Source organism: Littorina saxatilis, linkage group LG10 (genome assembly GCF_037325665.1).
Source record: "Littorina saxatilis isolate snail1 linkage group LG10, US_GU_Lsax_2.0, whole genome shotgun sequence".
Lineage (NCBI taxonomy): Eukaryota > Metazoa > Mollusca > Gastropoda > Littorinimorpha > Littorinidae > Littorina > Littorina saxatilis.
In genome coordinates this window covers 6022869-6046306 of record NC_090254.1, presented here as the reverse complement: position 1 = coordinate 6046306, position 23438 = coordinate 6022869, and the positions used below count along the sequence as shown (strand labels likewise).

The window sequence follows — 23438 nt, the reverse complement described above, 5'->3', positions numbered from 1 at the left end:
TCAACCTACAAACTGCGACCTCATCTGTGATCAGATGGCCAAGCAATGCGTGAAATCTTTTATTCTAAAGCCTTATGGCTCATGTCGACAAGCATTAAACGGATGAAACGGTCATGCCATATATACGTTACAGCTCCGTCCATCCATGGTATCGCGTGATATAATATTTTGTCTCGACGGGGTGAAAGAATATAATGACGTCACTCTCGGCAGAGCCTCGAGTGACGTCATCATATTCATTGACCCAGTCTCGACAAAATATCAGGCGATACCATGGATGGACGGAGCTGTAACTTATATATCATATATATATATACTGTTCCTATGAACATCACTGGCATTGCACCAGACAGTAGATGCATAGCAAATGTGAGAGATACAGTGTGCGTGGAAAAACATTTTGAGGGCATCCACAGAAACAACGCACCAGAGCTTGTTAAGTAAGAAAAGGTTCCTAGAAACTCGTTTATAAACTGTATCAATGTGAGAGCGCCAGTTAAGTTCATCATCAATTACAACTCCAAGCACACGGTGTTGATGGACTTGAGCAATGCTAACTGTACCATGCATATCAAGGCTCTGAGGCTGTCGCTGGTGTTTTTGTCTTGTGGTTATTAACATGCTTTTTGTTTTCTTAGGATGCAGTGCCATTATGTTACAATTACACCAATCATTAATATTTGCTATACTTTCTTGGAGTACTTTTCGTATGAGATTTATATCTGTATTACTGCTATTATTAGAGAGAGATAGAGAGATGAGAGAGAGAGAGAGAGAGAGAGAGAGAGAGAGAGAGAGAGAGAGAGAGAGAGAGAACTCAGAACTCAGAACTTTATTACATAAGGATAAAGGTTTTAGGCTTAGCCTAATCTTCCAACCTGTCCTTGGAACATATACAGAGAATAATTGTAAACGAAAGCAAAGACTGCGCACATACACACACACACACGCACATACACACACGCACACATACACACACACACGCACACACATACACACACACACACACGTATATACACACACGCACACACAAACTCACACTTACACACACACACACACACACACACACACACACACACACACACACACATGCACACATATATACACACACATGCTCGCGCGTGCGAGCGTGCGCTCGCATACTTACACACCTGCACATGCTATCATTTCATACCTAAAAGGAACAGTATCTAATCAAAGTATTAAACTAGTAAAACATCAAAATAATGGTCGAGTATAAACATAAAAAACAAAACACTTAAGAGCATTGCATACATTATCCGAGTACACAATGGAAACTAGACATCAGGGGCAGTTTATAGTGTGATCAAATGTGTGTGCAACTGCCTTTTAACGGACTTTAATGATGCGGATCGTTTGATTTCTATTGGCAAAGAATTCCACAGAGATGATCCTGAGAGAGACAGATAGAGACAGAGACAGAGACAGAGACAGAGAGAGAGGGAGAGAGAGAGATATAGAGAGATATATATATATATTGTGTACACCAAATCGGCACAGACAAGCAGATATATGATTTTCCATACCAATTTGGAACATACCCAGAGGCGGACACAAATAGATTCCTGTTTATTTCTTTGACATATCTTCGGCGGGGTGCAACCGATTGCTTCGGGGGTGTGCAACCAGAAAAACAGAGACTTCGGAGATGCGCAACCGACAAATCTTTGAATGTCTTTACATATTCATGAAATATGACGCTCCTGCTCCACTTTAAATCATACCATCTGACCCAGAGGTCAAGAAATGACCATAGATCACATTACAATCGCGTGTAGACAGGTTTCACAGTCTTCAGAGTCGGGTATGTCCCTGACTTTGATATTAAATAAAATGTTTCGTTTTGTTTAGTCGTGAATTTTCACTGGTCTATGTCGAATGTCTTCGGAATTTAGTGACGATGACAATGACAATTCTTTATTTAACGATGGTAAAAGAATGCATAGTGATTTGTGCCTAAACAAGCCTGTGACACATCCTCACGATAACATTCACGCTTCACAGTAAAGATTATGCATGTTTTAGTGTTCGTCTTGATTATAGATTTTTACCTTCTCTCTCATAGAAACCATGAGAAATATAAGGATGGATCAGTCCAGAAGCATCCCTCCCCATGGACACAAGTACTTGTTTACAGCTCGGTTGCTTTATCATAGAAACCATGAGAAATATAAGGATGGATCAGTCCAGAAGCATCCCTCCCCATGGACACAAGTACTTGTTTACAGCTCGGTTGCTTTATCATAGAAACCATCAGAAATATAAGGATGGATCAGTCCAGAAGCATCCCTCCCCATGGACACAAGTACTTGTTTACAGCTCGGTTGCTTTATCATAGAAACCATCAGAAATATAAGGATGGATCAGTCCAGAAGCATCCCTCCCCATGGACACAAGTACTTGTTTACAGCTCGGTTGCTTTATCATAGAAACCATGAGAAATATAAGGATGGATCAGTCCAGAAGCATCCCTCCCCATGGACACAAGTACTTGTTTACAGCTCGGTTGCTTTATCATAGAAACCATCAGAAATATAAGGCAGGATCAGTCCAGAAGCATCCCTCCCCATGGACACAAGTACTTGTTTACAGCTCGGTTGCTTTATCATAGAAACCATCAGAAATATAAGGATGGATCAGTCCAGAAGCATCCCTCCCCATGGACACAAGTACTTGTTTACAGCTCGGTTGCTTTATCATAGAAACCATCAGAAATATAAGGATGGATCAGTCCAGAAGCATCCCTCCCCATGGACACAAGTACTTGTTTACAGCTCGGTTGCTTTATCATAGAAACCATCAGAAATATAAGGATGGATCAGTCCAGAAGCATCCCTCCCCATGGACACATGTACTTGCTTACAGCTCGGTTGCTTTCTTTTCTGATTGATATTTTTGTTTTGCTTTGTTTTAATGATTAGATTTCCTTTTTGTTAAACTGTGTAGATAAACAAAATCAAAGTAAATCTCTGCCTGGTTAAGCCTGAAAACATTTGCGTTTGTTTACAAGATGGTTTGCACAACAAAGAAGAACAGCCGCTAACAGGAAACTACCTATTGTCTTTCCATATTGATAATGGTGACACACACACATATTGTCGGATGTCTCATTAGCAGCCAACAAATTCAGTATAAGTACGCCCTAATGGCCAAAACATTGGGAGCAAAACATCGAGTCTTTAGCTTGTAAACAAATGATAATAAACTCATTAGCTGACCAACAAAATTAGCTAGGTGTTGTAGGATGTTTCAAATACAGCGTCCGATACAGCTGAAGAGGCGTAATGTACTACAGCATGCAGTCTGTTGTAAAGAGTGGAAAATACGAACACAATGCGCGTGATGAAATCACTGACTGAAAGGAGGGGCGGCGATGGTAGGGACGAGCTACACATTACTGGAGCTAAGATCTGTTTCTGCTCCATAAAACTACTCATTTGATTAAGAGCTGAAAAACTGATCAGAACGGCTTCAGACGGGGAATTTCAGTCAGTATGATCTTGACATCTTTTCTACGAAGACATAGCATGTCAGACAAATGTGTAGTTGCTAAACCCGATTTACTGAGAGCGTTAATATCAATAAGTACATGTATATCGATTACAAAACATCGGTGGTATATGATATAGTGTTTCTTCGTCAGATCTTAGATTCCCCGATGTTTAGCATTTATTGTTCAATTTGACATTATTTAAAGTAAGTACCAACAATACCATATACCAACTCAAGATCGTGAAATATAATCTGAAAACACAAGTAGCAGATTTCCCAAAACATTTCATGAAAATAAACGGAGCTTTTTTTTAAATTTGAAAGTTGACATGGACAACTGTATTATCAGCAAAGGAGCTCTGCGTTTGTACATGTAATCTTTATTTCAGAAATTGTGATCACATCTCAGCTGTCTGTCCCTTCCTGGAGGCGTTGTCATGACCTCTGTACTCTCCAGAGGGGCACGTGACACCACGCTGTACGCCTGCAAAACACATCACACCTCTTTCAGGGGTGGGACTCTCTTGTGATGAAAGAAGAGAAAATCCCTTTTTTCTAGGGGGGTTCGGTCCGATTTTTTTTTTAAATAGTACATTAAAATCTGTGCAATCTGCTGCATTTTGAGACTAAAATTCAACTCGTTTGGGTCAGGTAAAAAATACATTCGCGGAAAAGTCCCACTCTTTGCTTCTTTTGTTCCCCGCAAGACTCTCACGCAATTGTTTATGTCCCCGTTAAAGGCAAACTCTTCCCCGTGGCTCACCGTCTCGGATTTGGCCAGGCATAGAGATACGATTATCCCACAACTTGTTCCCATACCAACATTAACAAGTCGCGTAAGGCGAAATAACAACATTTAGTCAAGCTGTCGAACTCACAGAATGAAACTGAACGCACTGCATTTTTTCACCAAGACCGCATACTCGTAGTTTCGTCAGTCCACCGCTCGTGGCAAAGGCAGTGAAATCGACAAGCCAGAATAGTGCGGTAATGGTCGCGCTGAGTAGGATAACACGCTTTTCTGTATCTCTATTCTTTTTAGCGTACTGAGTTTGTTTTTAATCCAAACATATGTTTTTGGAATCAGGGACCGACAAGGAATAAGATGAAATTGTTTCTAAATCGATTTCGGAAAATTCATTTTAATCATAATTTTCATATTTTTAATTTTCAGAGCTTGTTTGTAATCCAAATATGACATGTATATGTTTTTGGAATCAGAAAATGACGAAGAATAAGATGAAATTGTTTTTGGATCGTTTACAAGAAAAGAGTTTTTAATGACAAGTTTCCGATTTTTAATGACCAAATTCATCAATTATTTTTTAAGCCACCAAGCTGAAATGCAATACCGAAGTCCGGCCTTCGTGGAAAATTGCTTTGCCAAAATTTCAATCAATTTGATTGAAAAATGAGGGTGTGACAGTGCCGCCTCAACTTTTACAAAAAGTCGGATATGACGTCATCAAAGACATTTATCGAAAAAATAAAAAAGATCCGGGGATATCATTCACAGGAACTCTTATGTCAAATTTCATAAAGATCGGTCCAGTAGTTTAGTCTGAATCGCTCTACACACACACACACACACACACACACACACACACAAACACACACACACACACACACACACACACACACACACACACACACACACACACACACACACACACATACTAAATGTAAAAAGCCGAGTTGTTCTGTGCGCACAATGTGTCTTTTTACATTTAGTCAAGTTTTGACTAAATGTTTTAACGTAGAGGGGGGAAACGAGACGAGGGTGTGGTGTGTGTGTGTGTGTGTGTGTGTCTGTCTGTCTGTCTGTCTGTCTGTCTGTTTCTGCGTGTGTGTGTGTAGAGCGATTCAGAGTAAACTACTGGACCGATCTTTATGAAATTTGACATGAGAGTTCCTGGGAATGATATCCCCGGACGTTTTTTTTCTTTCTTTCGATAAATGTCTTTGATGACGTCATATCCGGCTTTTTGTAAAAATTGAGGCGGCACTGTCACACCCTCATTTTTCAATCAAATTGATTGAAATTTTGGCCAAGCAATCTCCGACAAAGGCCGGACTTCGGTATTGCATTTCAGCTTGGTGGCTTAAAAATTGATTAATGACTTTGGTCATTACAAATCTGAAAATTGTAAAAACAAAAAAATTTATAAAACGATCCAAATTTACGTTCATCTTATTCTTTATCATGTTCTGATTCCAAAAACATATACATATGTTATATTTGGATTAAAAACAAGCTCTGAAAATTAAAAATATAAAAATTATGATCAAAATTAAATTTTCGAAATCGATTTAAAAACACTTTCATCGTATTCCTTGTCGGTTCCTGATTCCAAAAACATATAGATATGATATGTTTGGATTAAAAACACGCTCAGAAAGTTAAAACGAAGAGAGGTACAGTAAAGCGTGCTATGAAGCACATCGCAACCACTACCGCGCCAAACAGGCTCGTCACTTTCACTGCCTTTTGCACTAGCGGCGGACTACGTTCAGTTTCATTCTGTGAGTTCCACAGCTTGACTAAATGTAGTAATTTCGCCTTACGCGACTTGTTGTAATTCGGTTGGTTTGGTGCGTTATACAATGCTTCTGCTTTTTCAAGATTAGGCACTGATCACTTTAAAACACAAGGATCATCATAGGCCATCATGACTTGTATCATTTTACATCGCATTCTAAGAAAGAGCAGAATTCTCACTATGCGCGCGGTACATTTCTAGAATCGCGTAGCGCAAAGTTGGAATTCCTACAATGGCGGCCATTGTTGGAATTCCAACAAAGCGCAGGTCTATTCCGGAAAAGCGCCGATGACGAGATGGGTCGCAACATTGCCCTTTGATGTTGTAGCCAGATGATTGCCGCCCCTGGAGACGATTTTCGTAGCTTGTTGGTAGTGGTTTTAATTGATTGTTTAAACTTCATTCTTCCGGCGATCAAGGGTGTAACTGAGTCAGTCTTCAATTATACAAAGGGGAGACGTAGAGGTTAAGCTTACCGCTCATCTTGGTCTCAGTGACCTCAGGTAGGTTCAGGTAGTTGGCATTGCCATTATCTGCTGTACTTGTTCTTCGACCGTCCTGCGTTGGATTTCTGTCTGTAACACACAGACACAGAAACATACAGACACACACACACACACACACACACACACACACACACACACACACACACACACACACACACACAAGGGCCGGACCAAGTTCGTTTGAGGGGGGGGGGTTCCAACTGAAGGCAGGGGTCCAAAGTCCCCTTTTTTTCTCTGAGAGGTACATTGGATGGCCAGGGGGGGGGGGGGGTTCAGGACCCCCCCCCCCCCCCAAGATCCGGCCCTGCACACACACACACACACACACACACACACACACACACACACACACACACACACACACACACACACACACACACACACACACACACACACATAGTTACGGAGCATATTCGAGCAAATACACAACACAGCGAATGTCCCTTGAACTTTTTAAAGTTCAATTCGCCAAAGAAAACTTTCTCAAACGTGCTCCTCAGATAGTACACTTTAAGTTATCTCATGGGAGGGTCCCTTTTTGTTATCGCATGGGAGGGTCCTTTTTTGGCTCACAGTGTATAATATGTAAGATCGACAGCAACTCACTTAGTTGGCCACGTCGACAGAAGATGATGATGACGACGACTAAGGCAATAATCACGATACCCAGGGCAATCCCAACACTGACGGATGTCCACTTGAACTGCTCACGTTTTGTTTGTGACTGCGCAGAACCTGAAAAAAGATTGTTGGAACAAAATATGTTATTTGTAATTTTGACCAAAATATGACACTTTACACGGAGAGTGTTCCTCCGAGACCGCGCCAGATAACAAATAATACAAATGACATTTATGTATCAATCGATTTCAATTAGAATTCCTGTTATTTTTGTACGATTGGACGCATACAAACATGCACTCTATTGCAATCTCGGCTTGCCGCCTAAATAGGATTTGTTGTCAGACTCTGACATCACATGGCTCAAATAAGGGAAGACCAATGTACAAGCGATACATTTGTGATTACACCTAATCAACCTCTTCTGGTTTGCTAATACTTCTGTTGTATTGCTTCTTGGTAGTATTATGGGTTACTGAACACTGTATAATGTTAATGTTTGCAATTATCTTCCTTGCCTTATACAAAAAACTAATTTCGTATCAGTGAATACTAACGAATTATGCTTAACTGTGAAACTCCTCGAGTGTGATTTGTTTTGTGTATCTTTGACAATCGGGCACATACTTTGTTGTTCATTCACATACTTCAAACTGACATACAGCTAGTAGTTCATCACAGCGAAAGATAATGGCACGAACTTATTGATCAGTGCTAGGGTTAGCAATTATTTACTACTCTGTCATATTAAGCACAAAAAGACCATACGTATTCGCTCGGCGTGTATATAGTCACACACTAATTATCAGCCCAGGGAAATATCTGTTTTGCTTCCATGACACAATCAATACTGTGAGAAGGGAAACAACCGCTAATATTGTCCTTTGAATTTCAGCAAGATGATTGCGTCCCCTGGAGACAATATTCTCAGTTGGGGTGTCATGGTTTTTCCTTGCATGTTATGATTTTTCTTATTGAAGGAACTGTTTAACCAAATTTGTCCGGCATTCAAGGGGATATTCATTTCAAAAAGAAATCCCTGGAATGGTAGCTTCTTTTGTTTTCATCAAACTTAACCATGCAGCGCTAATATTAAATGTCTTCTGACCTGACATTGCTGTCAATGCATGCACATTTCACAAATAACTGCAGGCACCTTACCCTGGCGACTACTCAGCCTGATGACGACCGAGGCCTCAGCGCTGTGTCCATTGTTGGCAGCGTTGGTCACTCTGCACGTCACAGTCTTCCCGTCAACCTCTGCGGCAGACCTCGGGGTCAGAGTGCACGTGAACCCTTGCTGACCTTGACACAGACCTCCCCACTGCACCATGTCTGACGTCATTGGTTTTATCCCTGTCACGTGACTCAACACGTGAACAACTACGCCGTTGTTGACGTCATGAGATTGGATTACTTGGAGTGTTACGGTGTCTGGTCCATCTGGTTAACAAAAGATATGAACTTCTGGAGAGAAAACAACACCCACACTGTTTCATAGCAGTCACTGTCTTGTTGCCAGCTGTGTGTGGGAGACCTTCATTTAATGCTGTACGATACCGATACAAGCACAGTCTGTCGGTGAAATAACGATTAATTATCTACAGCTCTCATATATATTGAAGTCACCGAGACAAACTTCATTATCGAAATTCATTGTCACTTGTTGACGTCAAAGATTTCACTTCGAAAAAGTGGGTAAAACAGAGACGTGTTGGTGTCGTTGTGTTTATTATATCGTATAATTATGTCTTTCAAGGTATGTGTGCGATATCAATATAATCTGATTTTCCTACCAGAAAATGTAAGTTGAGATGCAGTGGCATTCACAGAAGAAAGTGTAGGCTTGCGTTTCACTAGTTAATCGTAAAGCGGAAAGGTACCTCAAAACATCGAACAACAAAACTCACAAGCCACGAGACGTTCAAACTCAGTGTTGATTGGCTGCAGCCAGTCCAGCTGACACGTGACCATCATCCCATCGTGCTGTCTGCTCACTTGACCAGAGGGGAACGTCAGTTGTGTTACGCCGTAGTCTCCTGTTGCTATGGTGATGTTTCCTAGCAACCAGACCAGCCGTCCTGCCGGGGATCCCAGATAGTCAGCGGTACAGACACACGGCACCACGCCAGTCTCTGGGATGTAGTTCAGCTCACTGCAATTGTGGGTCGGCTGGCTGGGTCTGGCTAAAATATCAACAATTTGGTTTCAAACTCGAAACACAATTTAGGGTTGACAAGAAACATAGATAGACAGATCGACAAGGAACAACAATTACCACTTTTGACAACAATCTCTACCCCCATGACTACACACACCTACACCCACACACACCCACACACACACACACACACACACACACACACACACAGGACCCCCCCCTACAGACACCCACCCCCACAGAACCCCCACCCCCACAAACCCACACACACAGAACCCTACCTAATTACCCACCAGCACACAGGCACTCACTGACATTAGCTGTGTAGTCAATGTTCGTTGTGATGTAGTGATCCAAGCTATAGAAGACCAACACTTTGAGCCGTGTGTAACGGCCCTGGTCAGTGGAGAGCGGCCAGGAGAAGGTCAGCCGTCCCCTGTAGTACCCCTTGTTGTCCGAGCTGTTTGTGTAAGGCGTCATCACGTCGCGGAAAGAGCGGCGACCATCGAAGACTTGACCACTTAGAAACGTGAAGCCTAAATGTGTACGAAACTGGAAGAAAACAAAAATGCCGAGGATTTAATTGCGCATGCATGTCCAAGGAAGTTTAATGTCTGAGACATTGCTAGGTGCATTCTCAATCGCTGACATGTCAAATGGTAGCAGGCACCGGATCAGAAGTAGACAAAAGCAATAATTGTCATAAATTTCACGAGCTTTCATTGAGAACAAGCAGGGTACCACCCCCCCCCCCCAAAAAAAAACCACACACAATATCAATGAAATGTTCGTATGTGACAATTCAAAGTTGTGAATGAAACGTGGATTGTCCAACGATTAGAAACATCCACTCTCAAAGATCAACTCAAAGTTGATCATTACCGCGACGACTCATGGTCAATTTGCAACATCGACTAAACAAGACGTCTATTTTTGAACCTCTCCTCCGAAAAATTATTTCAAGCGTGAAATACAAAGCAAAATTTGATAAGACATCACAAAAGCGATTAATGACGTCACAGCCATGAATGACTCACCATGAATTCTTCGGACACACTGAATTCATACTGCCCAGCACTTGAGAAGGCTTTGCTGACGTCACAGGACAAGACGGTTGACCAGTTGTGAAGATGGACTTCAGCAAGACAGTTGCTGACCGTAGGGTGGTCTGAGGGAAGGAGATTAAGAAACAAAACAGATAACGGGGTTTTGACCATCATATGTCGTTGATAAATACTGAAAATCTACACGGAGCAAGAAAAGTTGGTAGGCAAACAACAATATACCTATATGCATATATGGCAATCGTTTTCGATTGAGCAATTTTAGAAGCATGCTGCATCCTTGTTCCCCCCCCCAAAAAAAAAAAAAAAACCCATAAATTTTCACATTCTAAGGTAATGTCTAAATTGTGGGATTCCAAAAGCAACCTTTTTCTTTCTAAGTGGAAGGAAGCTTTCATTTTTTTTTCTTTCTCGAAAATAAGATGTGAGCAAACAAATAGGACTTGTTTACCAAAGATATTGAGGGTAGCGTTGTCTTTCTCCTTCGAACCGTTGTACAAGTAAGAGCAGGAGAGTTGTCCGCCCCTGTTTCTGTCGATGTTCTGAACATGAAGCTGACTGCTGTAGCGAGATGTTCTTTTCAAGGTGAAGGCCGGAGCGTGCGGTGAGCTGCAGTTATTGACATCTGTACAGGTCCCTAGGTCCAGTGTTTGTCCAGAGGCAGTGACCAGAGCCCACGTGACTTTGCTGGTGTTGTAGGGGGCGTTGTCGCAGGTAATGACACTCGAGGCGTTTTCAGTGAAGTCGAACTGATGCTTGGATCGGAAACACACTCCTGAAACGTTGTCATGGTGACATGAGCACTGTCGTGTATACAGCTGGTAAACACGCTATACGAACATTGTCAACAGAGAGAGAGAGACAGAGAGACAGACAGACAGACAGAGAGACAGACAGACAGAGACAGACAGACAGAGAGACAGACAGAGAGAGAGAGACAGATAGAGAGAGAGATAAAGAGAGAGAGAGACAGACAGACAGACAGAGAGAGTGAGAGAGAGATAGAGAGAGACAGAGAGAGAGACACACAGAGAAAGAGAGAGACAGAGAGAAAGAGAGAAAGAGAGAGAGAGAGAGAAGGGAGAGAGAGAGAGAGAGGAGAGAGAGACAGAGAAAGACACAGAGAGAGAGAGAGGAGAGAGAGAGAGAGAGGAGAGAGAGAGGGACAGACAGATAGAAAGAGACAGAGACAGACAGAGAGAGAGAGACAGAGAGAAAAAAACAGAGAGAAAGAAAGAGAGAGAGAGCAGAGTGGGGGAGGGGGATCTAAAATCATAGCAACCGTTAACAGTTTTCCCTAAAGCAGGTACTATTTCTAGCATTGTATATCGTGTTCGTGTGTCTTTCTCGTAGAGCTGGGCGAGGAGAGAAAAATGTGGGACACGCTTCTGGCTTAGATCCAGTAATCACGTACGTATTCATCTGACTAGTGTTGGTAAGAACAGACCCGTTTGTGAGTGTCACCTTGTGTGGCTCTTGCCCGGTGAACAACGGATTAACAAAGCAAGAAATATGTTACAACATTCTGCGTTAACCCTTGCAATGCCTCTAGGACCATCAGCCTTGGTAACTCGTTTTAACGGACAACATACCCTTTTAATAAACAACAACATAAGAAGATGAAATACAAGAAACAAACAATGTGTGTGTGCGTGTGTGTGTGTGTGTGTGTGTGTGCGTGCGTGCGTGCGTGCGTGCGTGCGTGTGTGTGTGTGTGTGTGTGTGCGTGCGTGCCTGTGTGTGTGCCTGTACTGTGTGTGCGTTCGTGCGTCTGTGTCTGTGTCTGTGCGTGATGTATTAATTTTTACATCAAGGGCACACTGTAATTTGTCAAGTCAGGTTAACACAGTTAATGCTTTGCATACACATTATCATCTCGGGGCGGGGACGTAGCTCAGTTGGTAGTGCGCTGGCTTTGTAGCCAGTTGGTCGCTATCAGCGTGGGTTCGATCCCCACGTTGGGCGAGAGATTTATTTCTCGGAGTCAACTTTGTGCAGACTCTCTTCGGTGTCCGAACACCCCCGTGTGCACACATGCGCACGAAAAAGATCCCACGTTCACAGCGAAAGTCTCAGGGCTTGGAAAACACGAAGACACGCATGCATCATCTCTCGTCTCTGATTATCATGATCGTATCTCGATACTTTGACGAGACAAACCCAATGCTGGTGTGTCTAAGAAGACAGCCACAGCGGGCTTGTTCGAATCAAAGTATCACACCATATCTTCAGCGTATTACCAATACCTGTCCCAATATAGACCAGTTGGTCTAAGAGGGCGTTAAACCCTAATAGTCAGTCAGTCAGTCATTATCATCTCTTGTCAGCGAACAGGTAGACGTACAGTACTCACGGGCAAAGTTCACCTGACAAGTGTCGGTGCTGACAGTACCGTCTGGGAGAGTCTCCTGGCATGTCGGTGCTGACAGTACCGTCTGGGAGAGTCTCCTGGCATGTCGGTGCTGACAGTACCGTCTGGGAGAGTCTCCTGGCATGTCGGTGCTGACAGTACCGTCTGGGAGAGTCTCCTGGCATGTCGGTGCTGACAGTACCGTCTGGGAGAGTCTCCTGGCATGTCGGTGCTGACAGTACCGTCTGGGAGAGTCTCCTGGCATGTCGGTGCTGACAGTACCGTCTGGGAGAGTCTCCTGGCATGTCGGTGCTGACAGTACCGTCTGGGAGAGTCTCCTGGCATGTCGGTGCTGACAGTACCGTCTGGGAGAGTCTCCTGGCATGTCGGTGCTGACAGTACCGTCTGGGAGAGTCTCCTGGCATGTCGGTGCTGACAGTACCGTCTGGGAGAGTCTCCTGGCATGTCGGTGCTGACAGTACCGTCTGGGAGAGTCTCCTGGCATGTCGGTGCTGACAGTACCGTCTGGGAGAGTCTCCTGGCATGTCGGTGCTGACAGTACCGTCTGGGAGAGTCTCCTGGCATGTCGGTGCTGACAGTACCGTCTGGGAGAGTCTCCTGGCATGTCGGTGCTGACAGTACCGTCTGGGAGAGTCTCCTGGCATGTCGGTGCTGACAGTACCGTCTGGGAGAGTCTCCTGGCATGTCGGTGCTGACAGTACCGTCTGGGAGAGTCTCCTGGCATGTCGGTGCTGACAGTACCGTCTGGGAGAGTCTCCTGGCATGTCGGTGCTGACAGTACCGTCTGGGAGAGTCTCCTGGCATGTCGGTGCTGACAGTACCGTCTGGGAGAGTCTCCTGGCATGTCGGTGCTGACAGTACCGTCTGGGAGAGTCTCCTGGCATGTCGGTGCTGACAGTACCGTCTGGGAGAGTCTCCTGGCATGTCGGTGCTGACAGTACCGTCTGGGAGAGTCTCCTGGCATGTCACTTCCCCACAAAACCGAGAGTCGTACTTGTGAAAATCCATACGACTGTACACCCCCTCATGCTCCAACACCAGGTCAGAGCTGCTGTAGGGCGTCGTACAGTTGTCTGGCCCATGACACGTGCCGAGGTAGCGTGTGGCTCCAGTCTCGCTGACCACTGTCCATCTCACGGTGGACGTCCTGTTAACCTCGCAGTACCGGCGGGGGTCAGTTTTCGGGTGTTCGAACCCCTCCACGTACGTCCTTAGACTCTCGCAGTATGAGAACTTTGCTCCTTCTAAAAATAAACAAGTCGCGTAAGGCAAAAGTACTACATTTAGTCAAGCTGTGGAACTCACAGAATGAAACTGAACGCACTGCATTTTTTCACAATGACCGTAGTCCGCCGCTTGTGCAAAACGGAGTGAAACTGACGAGCCTGTTCAGCGCGGTAGTGGTTTCGCTGTGCTGCATAGCACGCTTTTCTGTGCCTCTCTTCATTTTAACTTACTGAGCGTGTTTTTAATCCAAACATATCATAACTATATGTTTTTGGAATCAGGAACCGACAAGGAATAAGATGAAATCGTTTTTAAATGGATTTCGGAAAATTAATTTTGATCATAATTTTTATATTTTTAATTTTCAGAGATTGTTTTTAATCCAAATATAACATATTTATATGTTTTTGGAATCAGGAAATAATGTAGAATAAGATAAACGTAAATTTAGATCGTTTTATTAAAAGCAAAAAATTATTACAATTTTTAGATTTTTAATGACCAAAGTCATCAATTAAGTTTTAAGCCACCAAGCTGAAATGCAATACCGAAGTCCGGCCATCGTCGAAAATTGCTTTACAAAAATTTCAATCAATTTAATTGAAAAGTGAGGGTGTGACAGTGCCGCCTCAACTTTTACAAAAAGCCGGATATGACGTCATCAAAGACATTTATCCAAACAATGAAAAAACATCTGGGGATATCATACCCAGGAACTCTCATGTAAAATTTCATACAGATCGGTCCAGTAGTTTACTCTGAATCGCTCTACACACACACACAGACACACACACAGACACACAGACACACACACAGACACACACACACACAGACACACACACACACACACACACACACACACACACCCACACATACACCACGACCCTCGTCTCGATTCCCCCTCTATGTTAAAATATTTAGTCAAAACTTGACTAAATGTAAACAAGTCGCGTGAGGCGAAAATACAACATTTAGTCAAGTAGCTGTCAAACTCACAGAATGAAACTGAACGCAATGCAACGCAGCAAGACCGTATACTCGTAGCATCGTCAGTCCACCGCTCATGGCAAAGGCAGTGAAATTGACAAGAAGAGCGGGGCAGTAGTTGCGCTGAGAAGGATAGCACGCTTTTCTGTACCTCTCTTCGTTTTAACTTTCTGAGCGTGTTTTCCATCCAAACATATCATATCTATATGTTTTTGGAATCAGGAACCGACAAGGAATAAGATGAAAGTGTTTTTATATTTAGTCAAGTTTTGACTAAATATTTTAACATCGAGGGGGAATCGAAACGAGGGTCGTGGTGTATGTGCGTGTGTGTGTGTGTGTGTGTGTGTGTGTGTGTCTGTGTGTGTGTGTGTAGAGCGATTCAGACTAAACTACTGGACCGATCTTTATGAAATTTGACATGAGAGTTCCTGGGTATGAAATCCCCGAACGTTTTTTTCATTTTTTTGATAAATGTCTTTGATGACGTCATATCCGGCTTTTCGTGAAAGTTGAGGCGGCACTGTCACGCCCTTATTTTTCAACCAAATTGGTTCAAATTTTGGTCAAGTAATCTTCGACGAAGCCCGGGGTTCGGTATTGCATTTCAGCTTGGTGGCTTAAAAATTAATTAATGACTTTGGTCATTAAAAATCGGAAAATTGTAAAAAAAAATAAAAATTTATAAAACGATCCAAATTTACGTTTATCTTATTCTCCATCATTTGCTGATTCCAAAAACATATAAATATGTTATATTTGGATTAAAAACAAGCTCTGAAAATTAAATATATAAAAATTATTATCAAAATTAAATTGTCCAAATCAATTTAAAAACACTTTCATCTTATTCCTTGTCGGTTCCTGATTCCAAAAACATATAGATATGATATGTTTGGATTAAAAACACGCTCAGAAAGTTAAAACAAAGAGAGGTACAGAAAAGCGTGCTATCCTTCTTAGCGCAACTACTACCCCGCTCTTCTTGTCAATTTCACTGCCTTTGCCATGAGCGATGGCCTGACGATGCTACGAGTAAAATGGCATTGCGTTCAGTTTCATTCTGTGAGTTCGACAGCTACTTGACTAGATATTGTATTTTCGCCTTGCGCGACTTGTTTTAAATTGATTTCGAAAATTTAATTTTGATCATAATTTTTATATATTTAATTTTCAGAGCTTGTTTTTTTTATCCAAATATAACATATTTATATGTTTTTGGAATCAGAACATGATGGAGAATAAGATGAACGTAAATTTGGATCGTTTTATAAAAACATTGTTTTTTACAATTTTCAGATTTTTAATGACCAAAGTCATTAATTAATTTTTAAGCCACCAAGCTGAAATGCAATACCGAAGTCCGGGCTTCGTCGGAGATTACTTGACCAAAATTTCAACCAATTTGGTTGAAAAATGAGAGCGTGACAGTGCCGCCTCAACTTTCACGAAAAGCCGGATATGACGTCATCAAAGACATTTATCAAAAAAATGAAAAAAACGTATGGGGATATCATACCCAGGAACTCTCATGTCAAATTTCATAAAGATCGGTCCAGTAGTTTAGTCTGAATCGCTCTACACACACACACACACAGACACACACACATACACCACGACCCTCGTCTCGAGTCCCCCCTCTATGTTAAAACATTTCGTCAAAACTTGACTAAATGTAAAAAAGAGTAAACAAGAACGATGAAGCGTGATTAACCATTCAGTCAAGCACCAGCGGCAAAGCGATGACAGTCACTGAATGGTTAATCACGCTTCAGCGTCTTATCACCGAGACATTGCGCCCGTCTAATGGTCACACAACTCAGCCTAAAGTAAACGTTCAAGTTGAGCAATGCACAATGGTAGCAGGAGTACATAAGCACTAGGCAAGTGATTGGAGTTCCAGTTTTTATAGTTTGGACTTTACAGTTTTTGAAACAGATCACGATTTTTCTTACCAAGATTTAAAGTACGGACTATGAACGAATCTGACTGTTAGGCCTTATATTCATTGGACCAAGTCGACTTCGCCGAAGGAAGCTTTTCAACTACATTTTCGTACGCTGCCTGAATGGCGGGGTAAATACGGTCATGCACGTAAAACTCCACTCGTGCTAAAAACATGAGTGAACGTGGGAGTCTAGGCCCATGAACAAAGAAGAAGAAGAAGAAGAAGAACTAAATTTTGTGAAAAAAATACTTCAGGGTTGATTGAGGAAGGCCCTGAGGGAACCAATAAACAAATACACCAGGCGCCACCACGCACAAGGCGCACTACATACCATGGTATTCACAACGTGTACATAGGGTAATAATAGCGTGAAAGAGGACACTGGCGAACATGTCAACACTCGGTGTGTTCATACTCTATCCAGCCTTCAATAGTAGCCAGACACGGAGGTGCAAGTTACACACAACAGACTGTACGACCCTGTCAACTTGGATCTGGATAGAAATGTATTGCCTTACTGTACTAGTATTGCTTGTAGGTATGTAGTATTAAGTTTTTCACGCTCTTTCTTATGTGTACTCCCCCCCTCCCCCTCCTTCTACCCCCGGTGTAAAAGAAAAATGTGTCCTATCCAAACGATCCTGTGCGGACTTTCCAGCCTGGGAAATAGGGCACCTTTTCTTAGGAAATAGAGTCCAGGGACACATTTTCCTAGGAATAAAAGTCCGCCGGACTGTCAAACAGACGGACACTTCATCCTTGCACACCGACATAGGCAGACACGAATAGTGCAGTGTATTGCGTACGTTATTCAGAAGAAACAAGAGGCGAAGCCATCAAGGCTCACGTAAGAAATCGACAAACAGTAACACAAACTCAATCACTCCGTCACACACACACACACACACACACACACACACACACACACACACACACACACACACACACACACACACACACACACACACACACACACACACACACACACACACACAGAAAGAGCATAGGTGAAACTGTGCAAGAAAGCGAGACACTAGATCTAGATCTGTCTGACTGCATGTAGCCTACTTACAGGGACACGACTGCCAACTAGTCTCGGCCCGCTCAAAATAATAATGACCGAGACTTTCAGTACTTCCTTCGCGTGACGTCTAACCCTCTTACGTCATAATGTGACGTCAATGTAATGTGACGTCTTCAAATGTTGTCAATGTAATGTGACGTCTTCAAATGTTAGAGTTTCTACCACAGACATACACACGCACGCACGCACGCACATACGCACGCACGCACGCACGCACAGACAGACAAAGTTACGATCGCATAGGCTACACTTACGTGAGCCAAAAAGCGAAACGGTTTAGCTGGACCATTGACTAGAAAGCAATGTTAAAACGAAAGTTACGCCGAAGCGTTATCGAGTATTCAGTCTCACATTGTGTCCCACAAAGCCATTCACTTTGAAATCTCTCTGACGATGTGATAACAGTCTATACTTGAATTCAAATGATGCCATTTAAAAATACACAACAAAATGCGTAAATGAAAACCTACCTGCAAACAGGTGACAAGAAAAGACAGCAAAAACACCAAGCAGAAGCCGCATCAACATCATTGGTTGTCAGAAATCGAATAGAATTTTTTTGTCAGACAACTTTTCCTGAATCTTCCAACTCGAATGAAGTCAGCAAGAGTTGATCCAGATCAACAGAGCTCAAATATGTTGTTGCGTGTAGCTCTCGGGTAACGAGTGCCATGTATGCACTGAGAAGTAGCAGGAGTTAGTGATTTGATAATGACCATAATGATAGCCAAAACGATGTTGGAAGAGCGTTAATAACACGTTCACATTACTAAGTGGTAAGGACCGAGACAAGAAATATACCTTGGTTATCCCCGAGTACGCTAGTACAAGGGTCCAGCAGACTTTAATTGTCTGTGTGTGTGTCTCGACTTAACAGCTTATTGCTGCGAAACTACTGGGCGCAGTTCGTTCAAAAGTTGATACACTAACTTGTAATAGGTCCGATTGATCGTATTAAAACTTCATAATGTTACCTGGGACCTAAATGCGAAATAAACCACAAAAAAACGACTTGGCGGTGGGAGGAATTCGCGGTGCAACAGCCAGCCAGGCAGTCTGATAGAACGGTGCAAGGTCTCGGCAAACCAAGACTATGCCATACTCGTAGCAAAGCCGCCGAATGGTACCGTAAAGCAAGAATAGTGACGTAAGAAAATAGAATGTCGTCTTTTGATTTGGAACGTGACGTGTTTTAGAATGGAGATGTGGTAGTGTGTGTGTGTGTGTGTGTGTGTGTGTGTTTGTGAGAGAGAGAGAGAGAGAGAGAGAGAGAGAGAGAGGGAGAGAGAGAAGGAGTGAGGGAGAGAGAGAGTGTGTGTGTGTGTGTGTGTGTGTGTGTGTGTGTGTGTGTGTGTGTGTGTGTGTGTGTGTGTGTGTGTGTGTGTGTGTGTGTGTGTGTGTGTGAATGTCTGAAGAGTACTCGGGTCCAGCGCGAGCGTTTTTTATTCTCTAGAGCTGTGTAGCAGGGACAACCAAGTTACGAAGTTGATATTCCTTTACTTAACCGATAAATTTTAACCATACAAATTGATTTCACTAATGCGAACAGGTTCCATATATATCATTGGCTTGCAGATACAGAATTATAAATACTTGCATACTGTGTTGGTCTATGTTCAGTAAATTACAAGGGTTTGGAAGTACGTCAACTTCGTAACATGGAAACCAAAGGTTGTGAAATGTGTCTGTTCTCTGCAACAGACCGGATAACCTAAAGTTGGCTGTTGTTTCTTGTCTCATGAACACAGGGGGGGAGAGGGGCGGGTGGGGGGCACACAAGATAATTAACCTGAGGTTAGCGAACCCCTGTCTCAGTATGGTTTGACATTATAGGCCCTATCCAATATAGACGGACTGTGTGATGATATCTTCTGCTATGGTCTGTTAAGACAATGATATCGCAATCGAGACCGGTGGTCGAGATATTGATATCACTGTCTCAACAGACCAATAGCAGAAGATATCATCACACAGTCCGACAATGTTAGATATAATTATTGCTATTTCTCTGGACATTTTGTATTCACTGTAAAGAAGTTGTATGGGAGACAACCTATCATGCCGAGTTGTCTGTTTTGTAGTTACCTCCCTTGCATCATAAACGCCTTTGGGGTAACAATCGATTCAGGTTTAGACACAAGAAAAACTTTAATATGAAAGCAAACAGCGTTTCGTGACGTTTTGACTTCAATTTAATCAGGAATATGTTTACAACGAAGAATTATAAAAGCAATAACAAAAACCAAACACAACGAAATTGATAGAACAGCGAATTCTAGCGCTCATACTGTGTGCACATACGTCGAAGGAACACCAGAAACGCAAGTGTGAATTGCGAAGGAAATTTGATATGAGACAGATGTCGGATCAGTGCTTGTGAAAGGCAAAACTGACTCAAAGTGGCTCCCTGGAAGTTGCAGTTCTGGATCATTGACTGAGTCTGTTCTGTTGCGAAACTGACGACGGCTCCAACTTGAGCAGTTTGATTCACAGGCAATGGTAAATCTTCTGGGGCGGCATTTTCGTCGGCAAAGAATGACTGCATGTCTGCCTCACACATGGTCAAGTCGCCCGTTTGGATCGGTGCACCTGCGCAATCATTATCTTCGGTGGTGTGTTTGAAGGCAGACCCTGGATTGTTTTGCTGGTTACAGTCGCTGTTCTTCGGGACGGTCCCTGGAGTGTCGACGACTGTGTAGGAGGAATGCTTCTTTTCACAGGAGGAGGAGGATGTGTGTGTGTGTGTGTGTGTGTGTGTGTGTGTGTGTGTGTGTGTGTGTGTGTGTGTGTGCGTGTGTGTGTCTGTGTGTCCATGTGCGTGTATGTACGCGCGCGCGTGTGTGTGTGTGTGTGTGTGTGAGTATGTTCGTGTGTCTGCGTGCGGATACATGTGCGTGTGTGTGTGTTTGTGTGTGTGTGTGAGTGTGTGTGTGTGTGTGTGTGTGTGTGTGTGTGTGTGTGTGTACGCGGACGCATGTGGATGCATGCTTGTTTATGTGCGTGTGTGTGTGTGTGTGTGTGTGTGTGTGTGTGTGTGTGTGTCTGTACTTTATAATGACATCTTGTGGAAAACAAATCTTTGATAAGAAACCACACCGATTCACCACATCCCCTCTGGGGTTCGTTTATTAATTCTGCATATGGGGCAATTTAAAATAGTAGAAAAGCTCATAACAAGTCTCGGATTGCCTTTCAGAGTTTATATCCTCAAACGAAGACATTTTGTTAGCAATCAACAGTCAATGATATGTTTGTATGATCATAGTGTACAAAGCAGCCACGATAATGTGTATATCGTCAAGAAGTAAGCAAATCAATCACAGTGCAAGCTAATAGTACTTCTCCAGAGTCCAGGGGCACAGATTCATGAACTCAAATTTAACAAGAAGGGCAAAGCCCACACGACTCACATGCTGAACAGACCTTGATCTTTCTTTCAGAATAATTTTACAATAAAACTGAGAAAAACAATATTTATTTAGTTCAAGGTCAAGGTCACTTCAAAATATATACATTTCAACTTTGAAGGACCCTGTGACCTTGACCTTGAAGTGAGGTCAAGTTGCCAAACATATTTCTGAAGATCTAATGTATTTCCCTCACACATATGTAGTTTTGAAAGAGTTATTTTCAATAGTTCAAGGTCAAGGTCACTTCAAAATATATACATTTCAACTTTGAAGGACCATGTGACCTTGACCTTGAAGTGAGGTCAAGTTGCCAAACATGTTTCTGAAGATCTTGTAACCATACACCATCAGGCCACAATTAGTGTTGATAGACTTAATAGTGTCCAAGAAATATACAATGTTAAAGGTTTCACAGACGGACGGGGGGGACGGACGCCCGGAAGGACAGGCGGACGATGTCGGTGAGTATATAGACTCACTTTTGTAAGTATAATGTATTTCCCTCACACATATGTAGATTTGGAAGAGTTACCTTCCATAGTTCAAGGTCAAGGTCACTTCAAACTATGTATACAATCCAACTTTAAAGGACCCTTGCGACCTTGACCTTGAAGCAAGGTCAACTAAACTGGTGTCCAAAGATAGGGCTTACATTGCTGATGATAATTAGTTTTAACGTCCTCTTAGAACCAATTGGCCTATCTTGGGACAGGTAGAGTTGATATGCTTTATGGGGGGACAGGACACTGGACAGACATGCAAACAGAGAACACATATGATCGTGTTATAGATCTGGAAGTCTGTTGTTGCGATATTTCAAAATGGGGATGGAAGTAAAGATTTTGTTGGGGTTGTTGCCATAGTGTACGCGAAATATAGTTGAAGTGGAGCGGTTTTGTAGGCTTATTTGCTTTTTATTTATGTAAAATATTTTTTAGACTTTTGGATAATGCCAAAATAATGTAATAAAGAACTGGCTGAATAAGTAAATAAGTACGTAACTAGAAACATAAAAATAATTATTAGCCAAATAAGAATATTAAATATTATTATTATTATTATAGTGAATATTTCTACGCACATACCCTCCCAGAGGGAGGCTCATGGCGTTTACAATATGCCTTGCTAATATAACTTGCTAAAATAATATATCAGAATGGGGAACTTAAGTTCAGGTAGGAGGGCGGTGTATGTGATTTAGCCTTGTTTGAATAGAGCTATGTGTTAGGTGTTGTAGGCGCTTTGGTTGTTGGGCGTGGGGGGGGGGGTCGGTGGGAGAGAGGGTTGAGGGGTGGGAAGGAGGAGAGGGGATGAAGTTTTCAAAACAGATGTCCTATTTCAGCCTTATGTATTGAGAGACACAGGGTGTATGCTGGCTTCCATTGAAGCGTGCAATGTTTATCTAAAAACTCATGTGGTTTCAGTTTGTGTTCGTTGACAAGGGTGTGTAGGTTGCGGAAATCTTGTTGGAGTGATTGGCAGCGGTCAAAGAGGTGTAAAAAAGATATTCGCTTTCCACATTCACAGAGACGGGGAAAGAACTTGTGAGCGCATCCATCCGTGCGAATTCTGCGAAGTATTTTAAGGAGGGGGGTGGGGAGTGTAGGCCTGTTTTGTTTTGTTTGTCGTGTCAGAATAAGCCAACCATGGGCATCGCCTTCTGTTTTTAATTCTGTTTCCCAGTGACGCCAGGCAACTTTGGCCATTTTGTGTTTTGCTTCCGTCTTTGTTAATTTGAGGTCATGAAATTCTGCTTGATTTGTGACAGATTCTTTTGCTGCTCTGTCAGCCATATCATTGCCTCTGATCCCCGTGTGTGAGGGGATGTACATAAGGGTCAATTCTGTTCCAGAGGCAATGATCTGGTGACAGAGGAACAATATTTCCGTCTGAAGCTCTTCCCGGTTTCTGGAACCATTTTGGAGAGCAGTCAGAGCTGATTTTGAGTCGGAGAGGATCACGACTCTTGTTGGGGGTTGAGGGAGGTCATTGATATAGTGGCATGA

General features: G+C 42.7%; 1 protein-coding gene across 1 annotated transcript; it reads right to left on the bottom strand.

Moving 5' to 3' along the window:
• Positions 1 to 1162: 1162 nt before the first annotated feature.
• On the bottom strand, positions 1163 to 13740 carry LOC138979136 (uncharacterized). The gene is made up of 9 exons (XM_070351945.1): positions 12759 to 13740; positions 10857 to 11180; positions 10379 to 10509; positions 9653 to 9893; positions 9091 to 9366; positions 8342 to 8623; positions 7166 to 7294; positions 6530 to 6628; positions 1163 to 3997 (listed from the first exon to the last, which is right to left on the bottom strand). The coding sequence occupies exons 1-9, from the start codon at positions 13738 to 13740 to the stop codon at positions 3912 to 3914; spliced, it is 2550 nt and encodes an 849-aa protein (XP_070208046.1). The 3' UTR covers positions 1163 to 3911.
• Positions 13741 to 23438: the final 9698 nt, after the last annotated feature.

What these genes read in the sequence shown, in the direction of transcription:
- LOC138979136 (XM_070351945.1), bottom strand. Translation starts at nt 13,740, where the DNA reads ATGCCAGGAGACTCTCCCAGACGGTACTGTCAGCACCGACATGCCAGG. An exon ending in TTGTCAGGTGAACTTTGCCC is followed by an intron (nt 11,181 to 12,758) that starts GTGAGTACTGTA and finishes ACAACGTTTCAG; the next exon opens with GAGTGTGTTTCCGATCCAAG. An exon ending in CTGTCGACGTGGCCAACTAA is followed by an intron (nt 6,629 to 7,165) that starts GTGAGTTGCTGT and finishes TGTGTGTTACAG; the next exon opens with ACAGAAATCCAACGCAGGAC.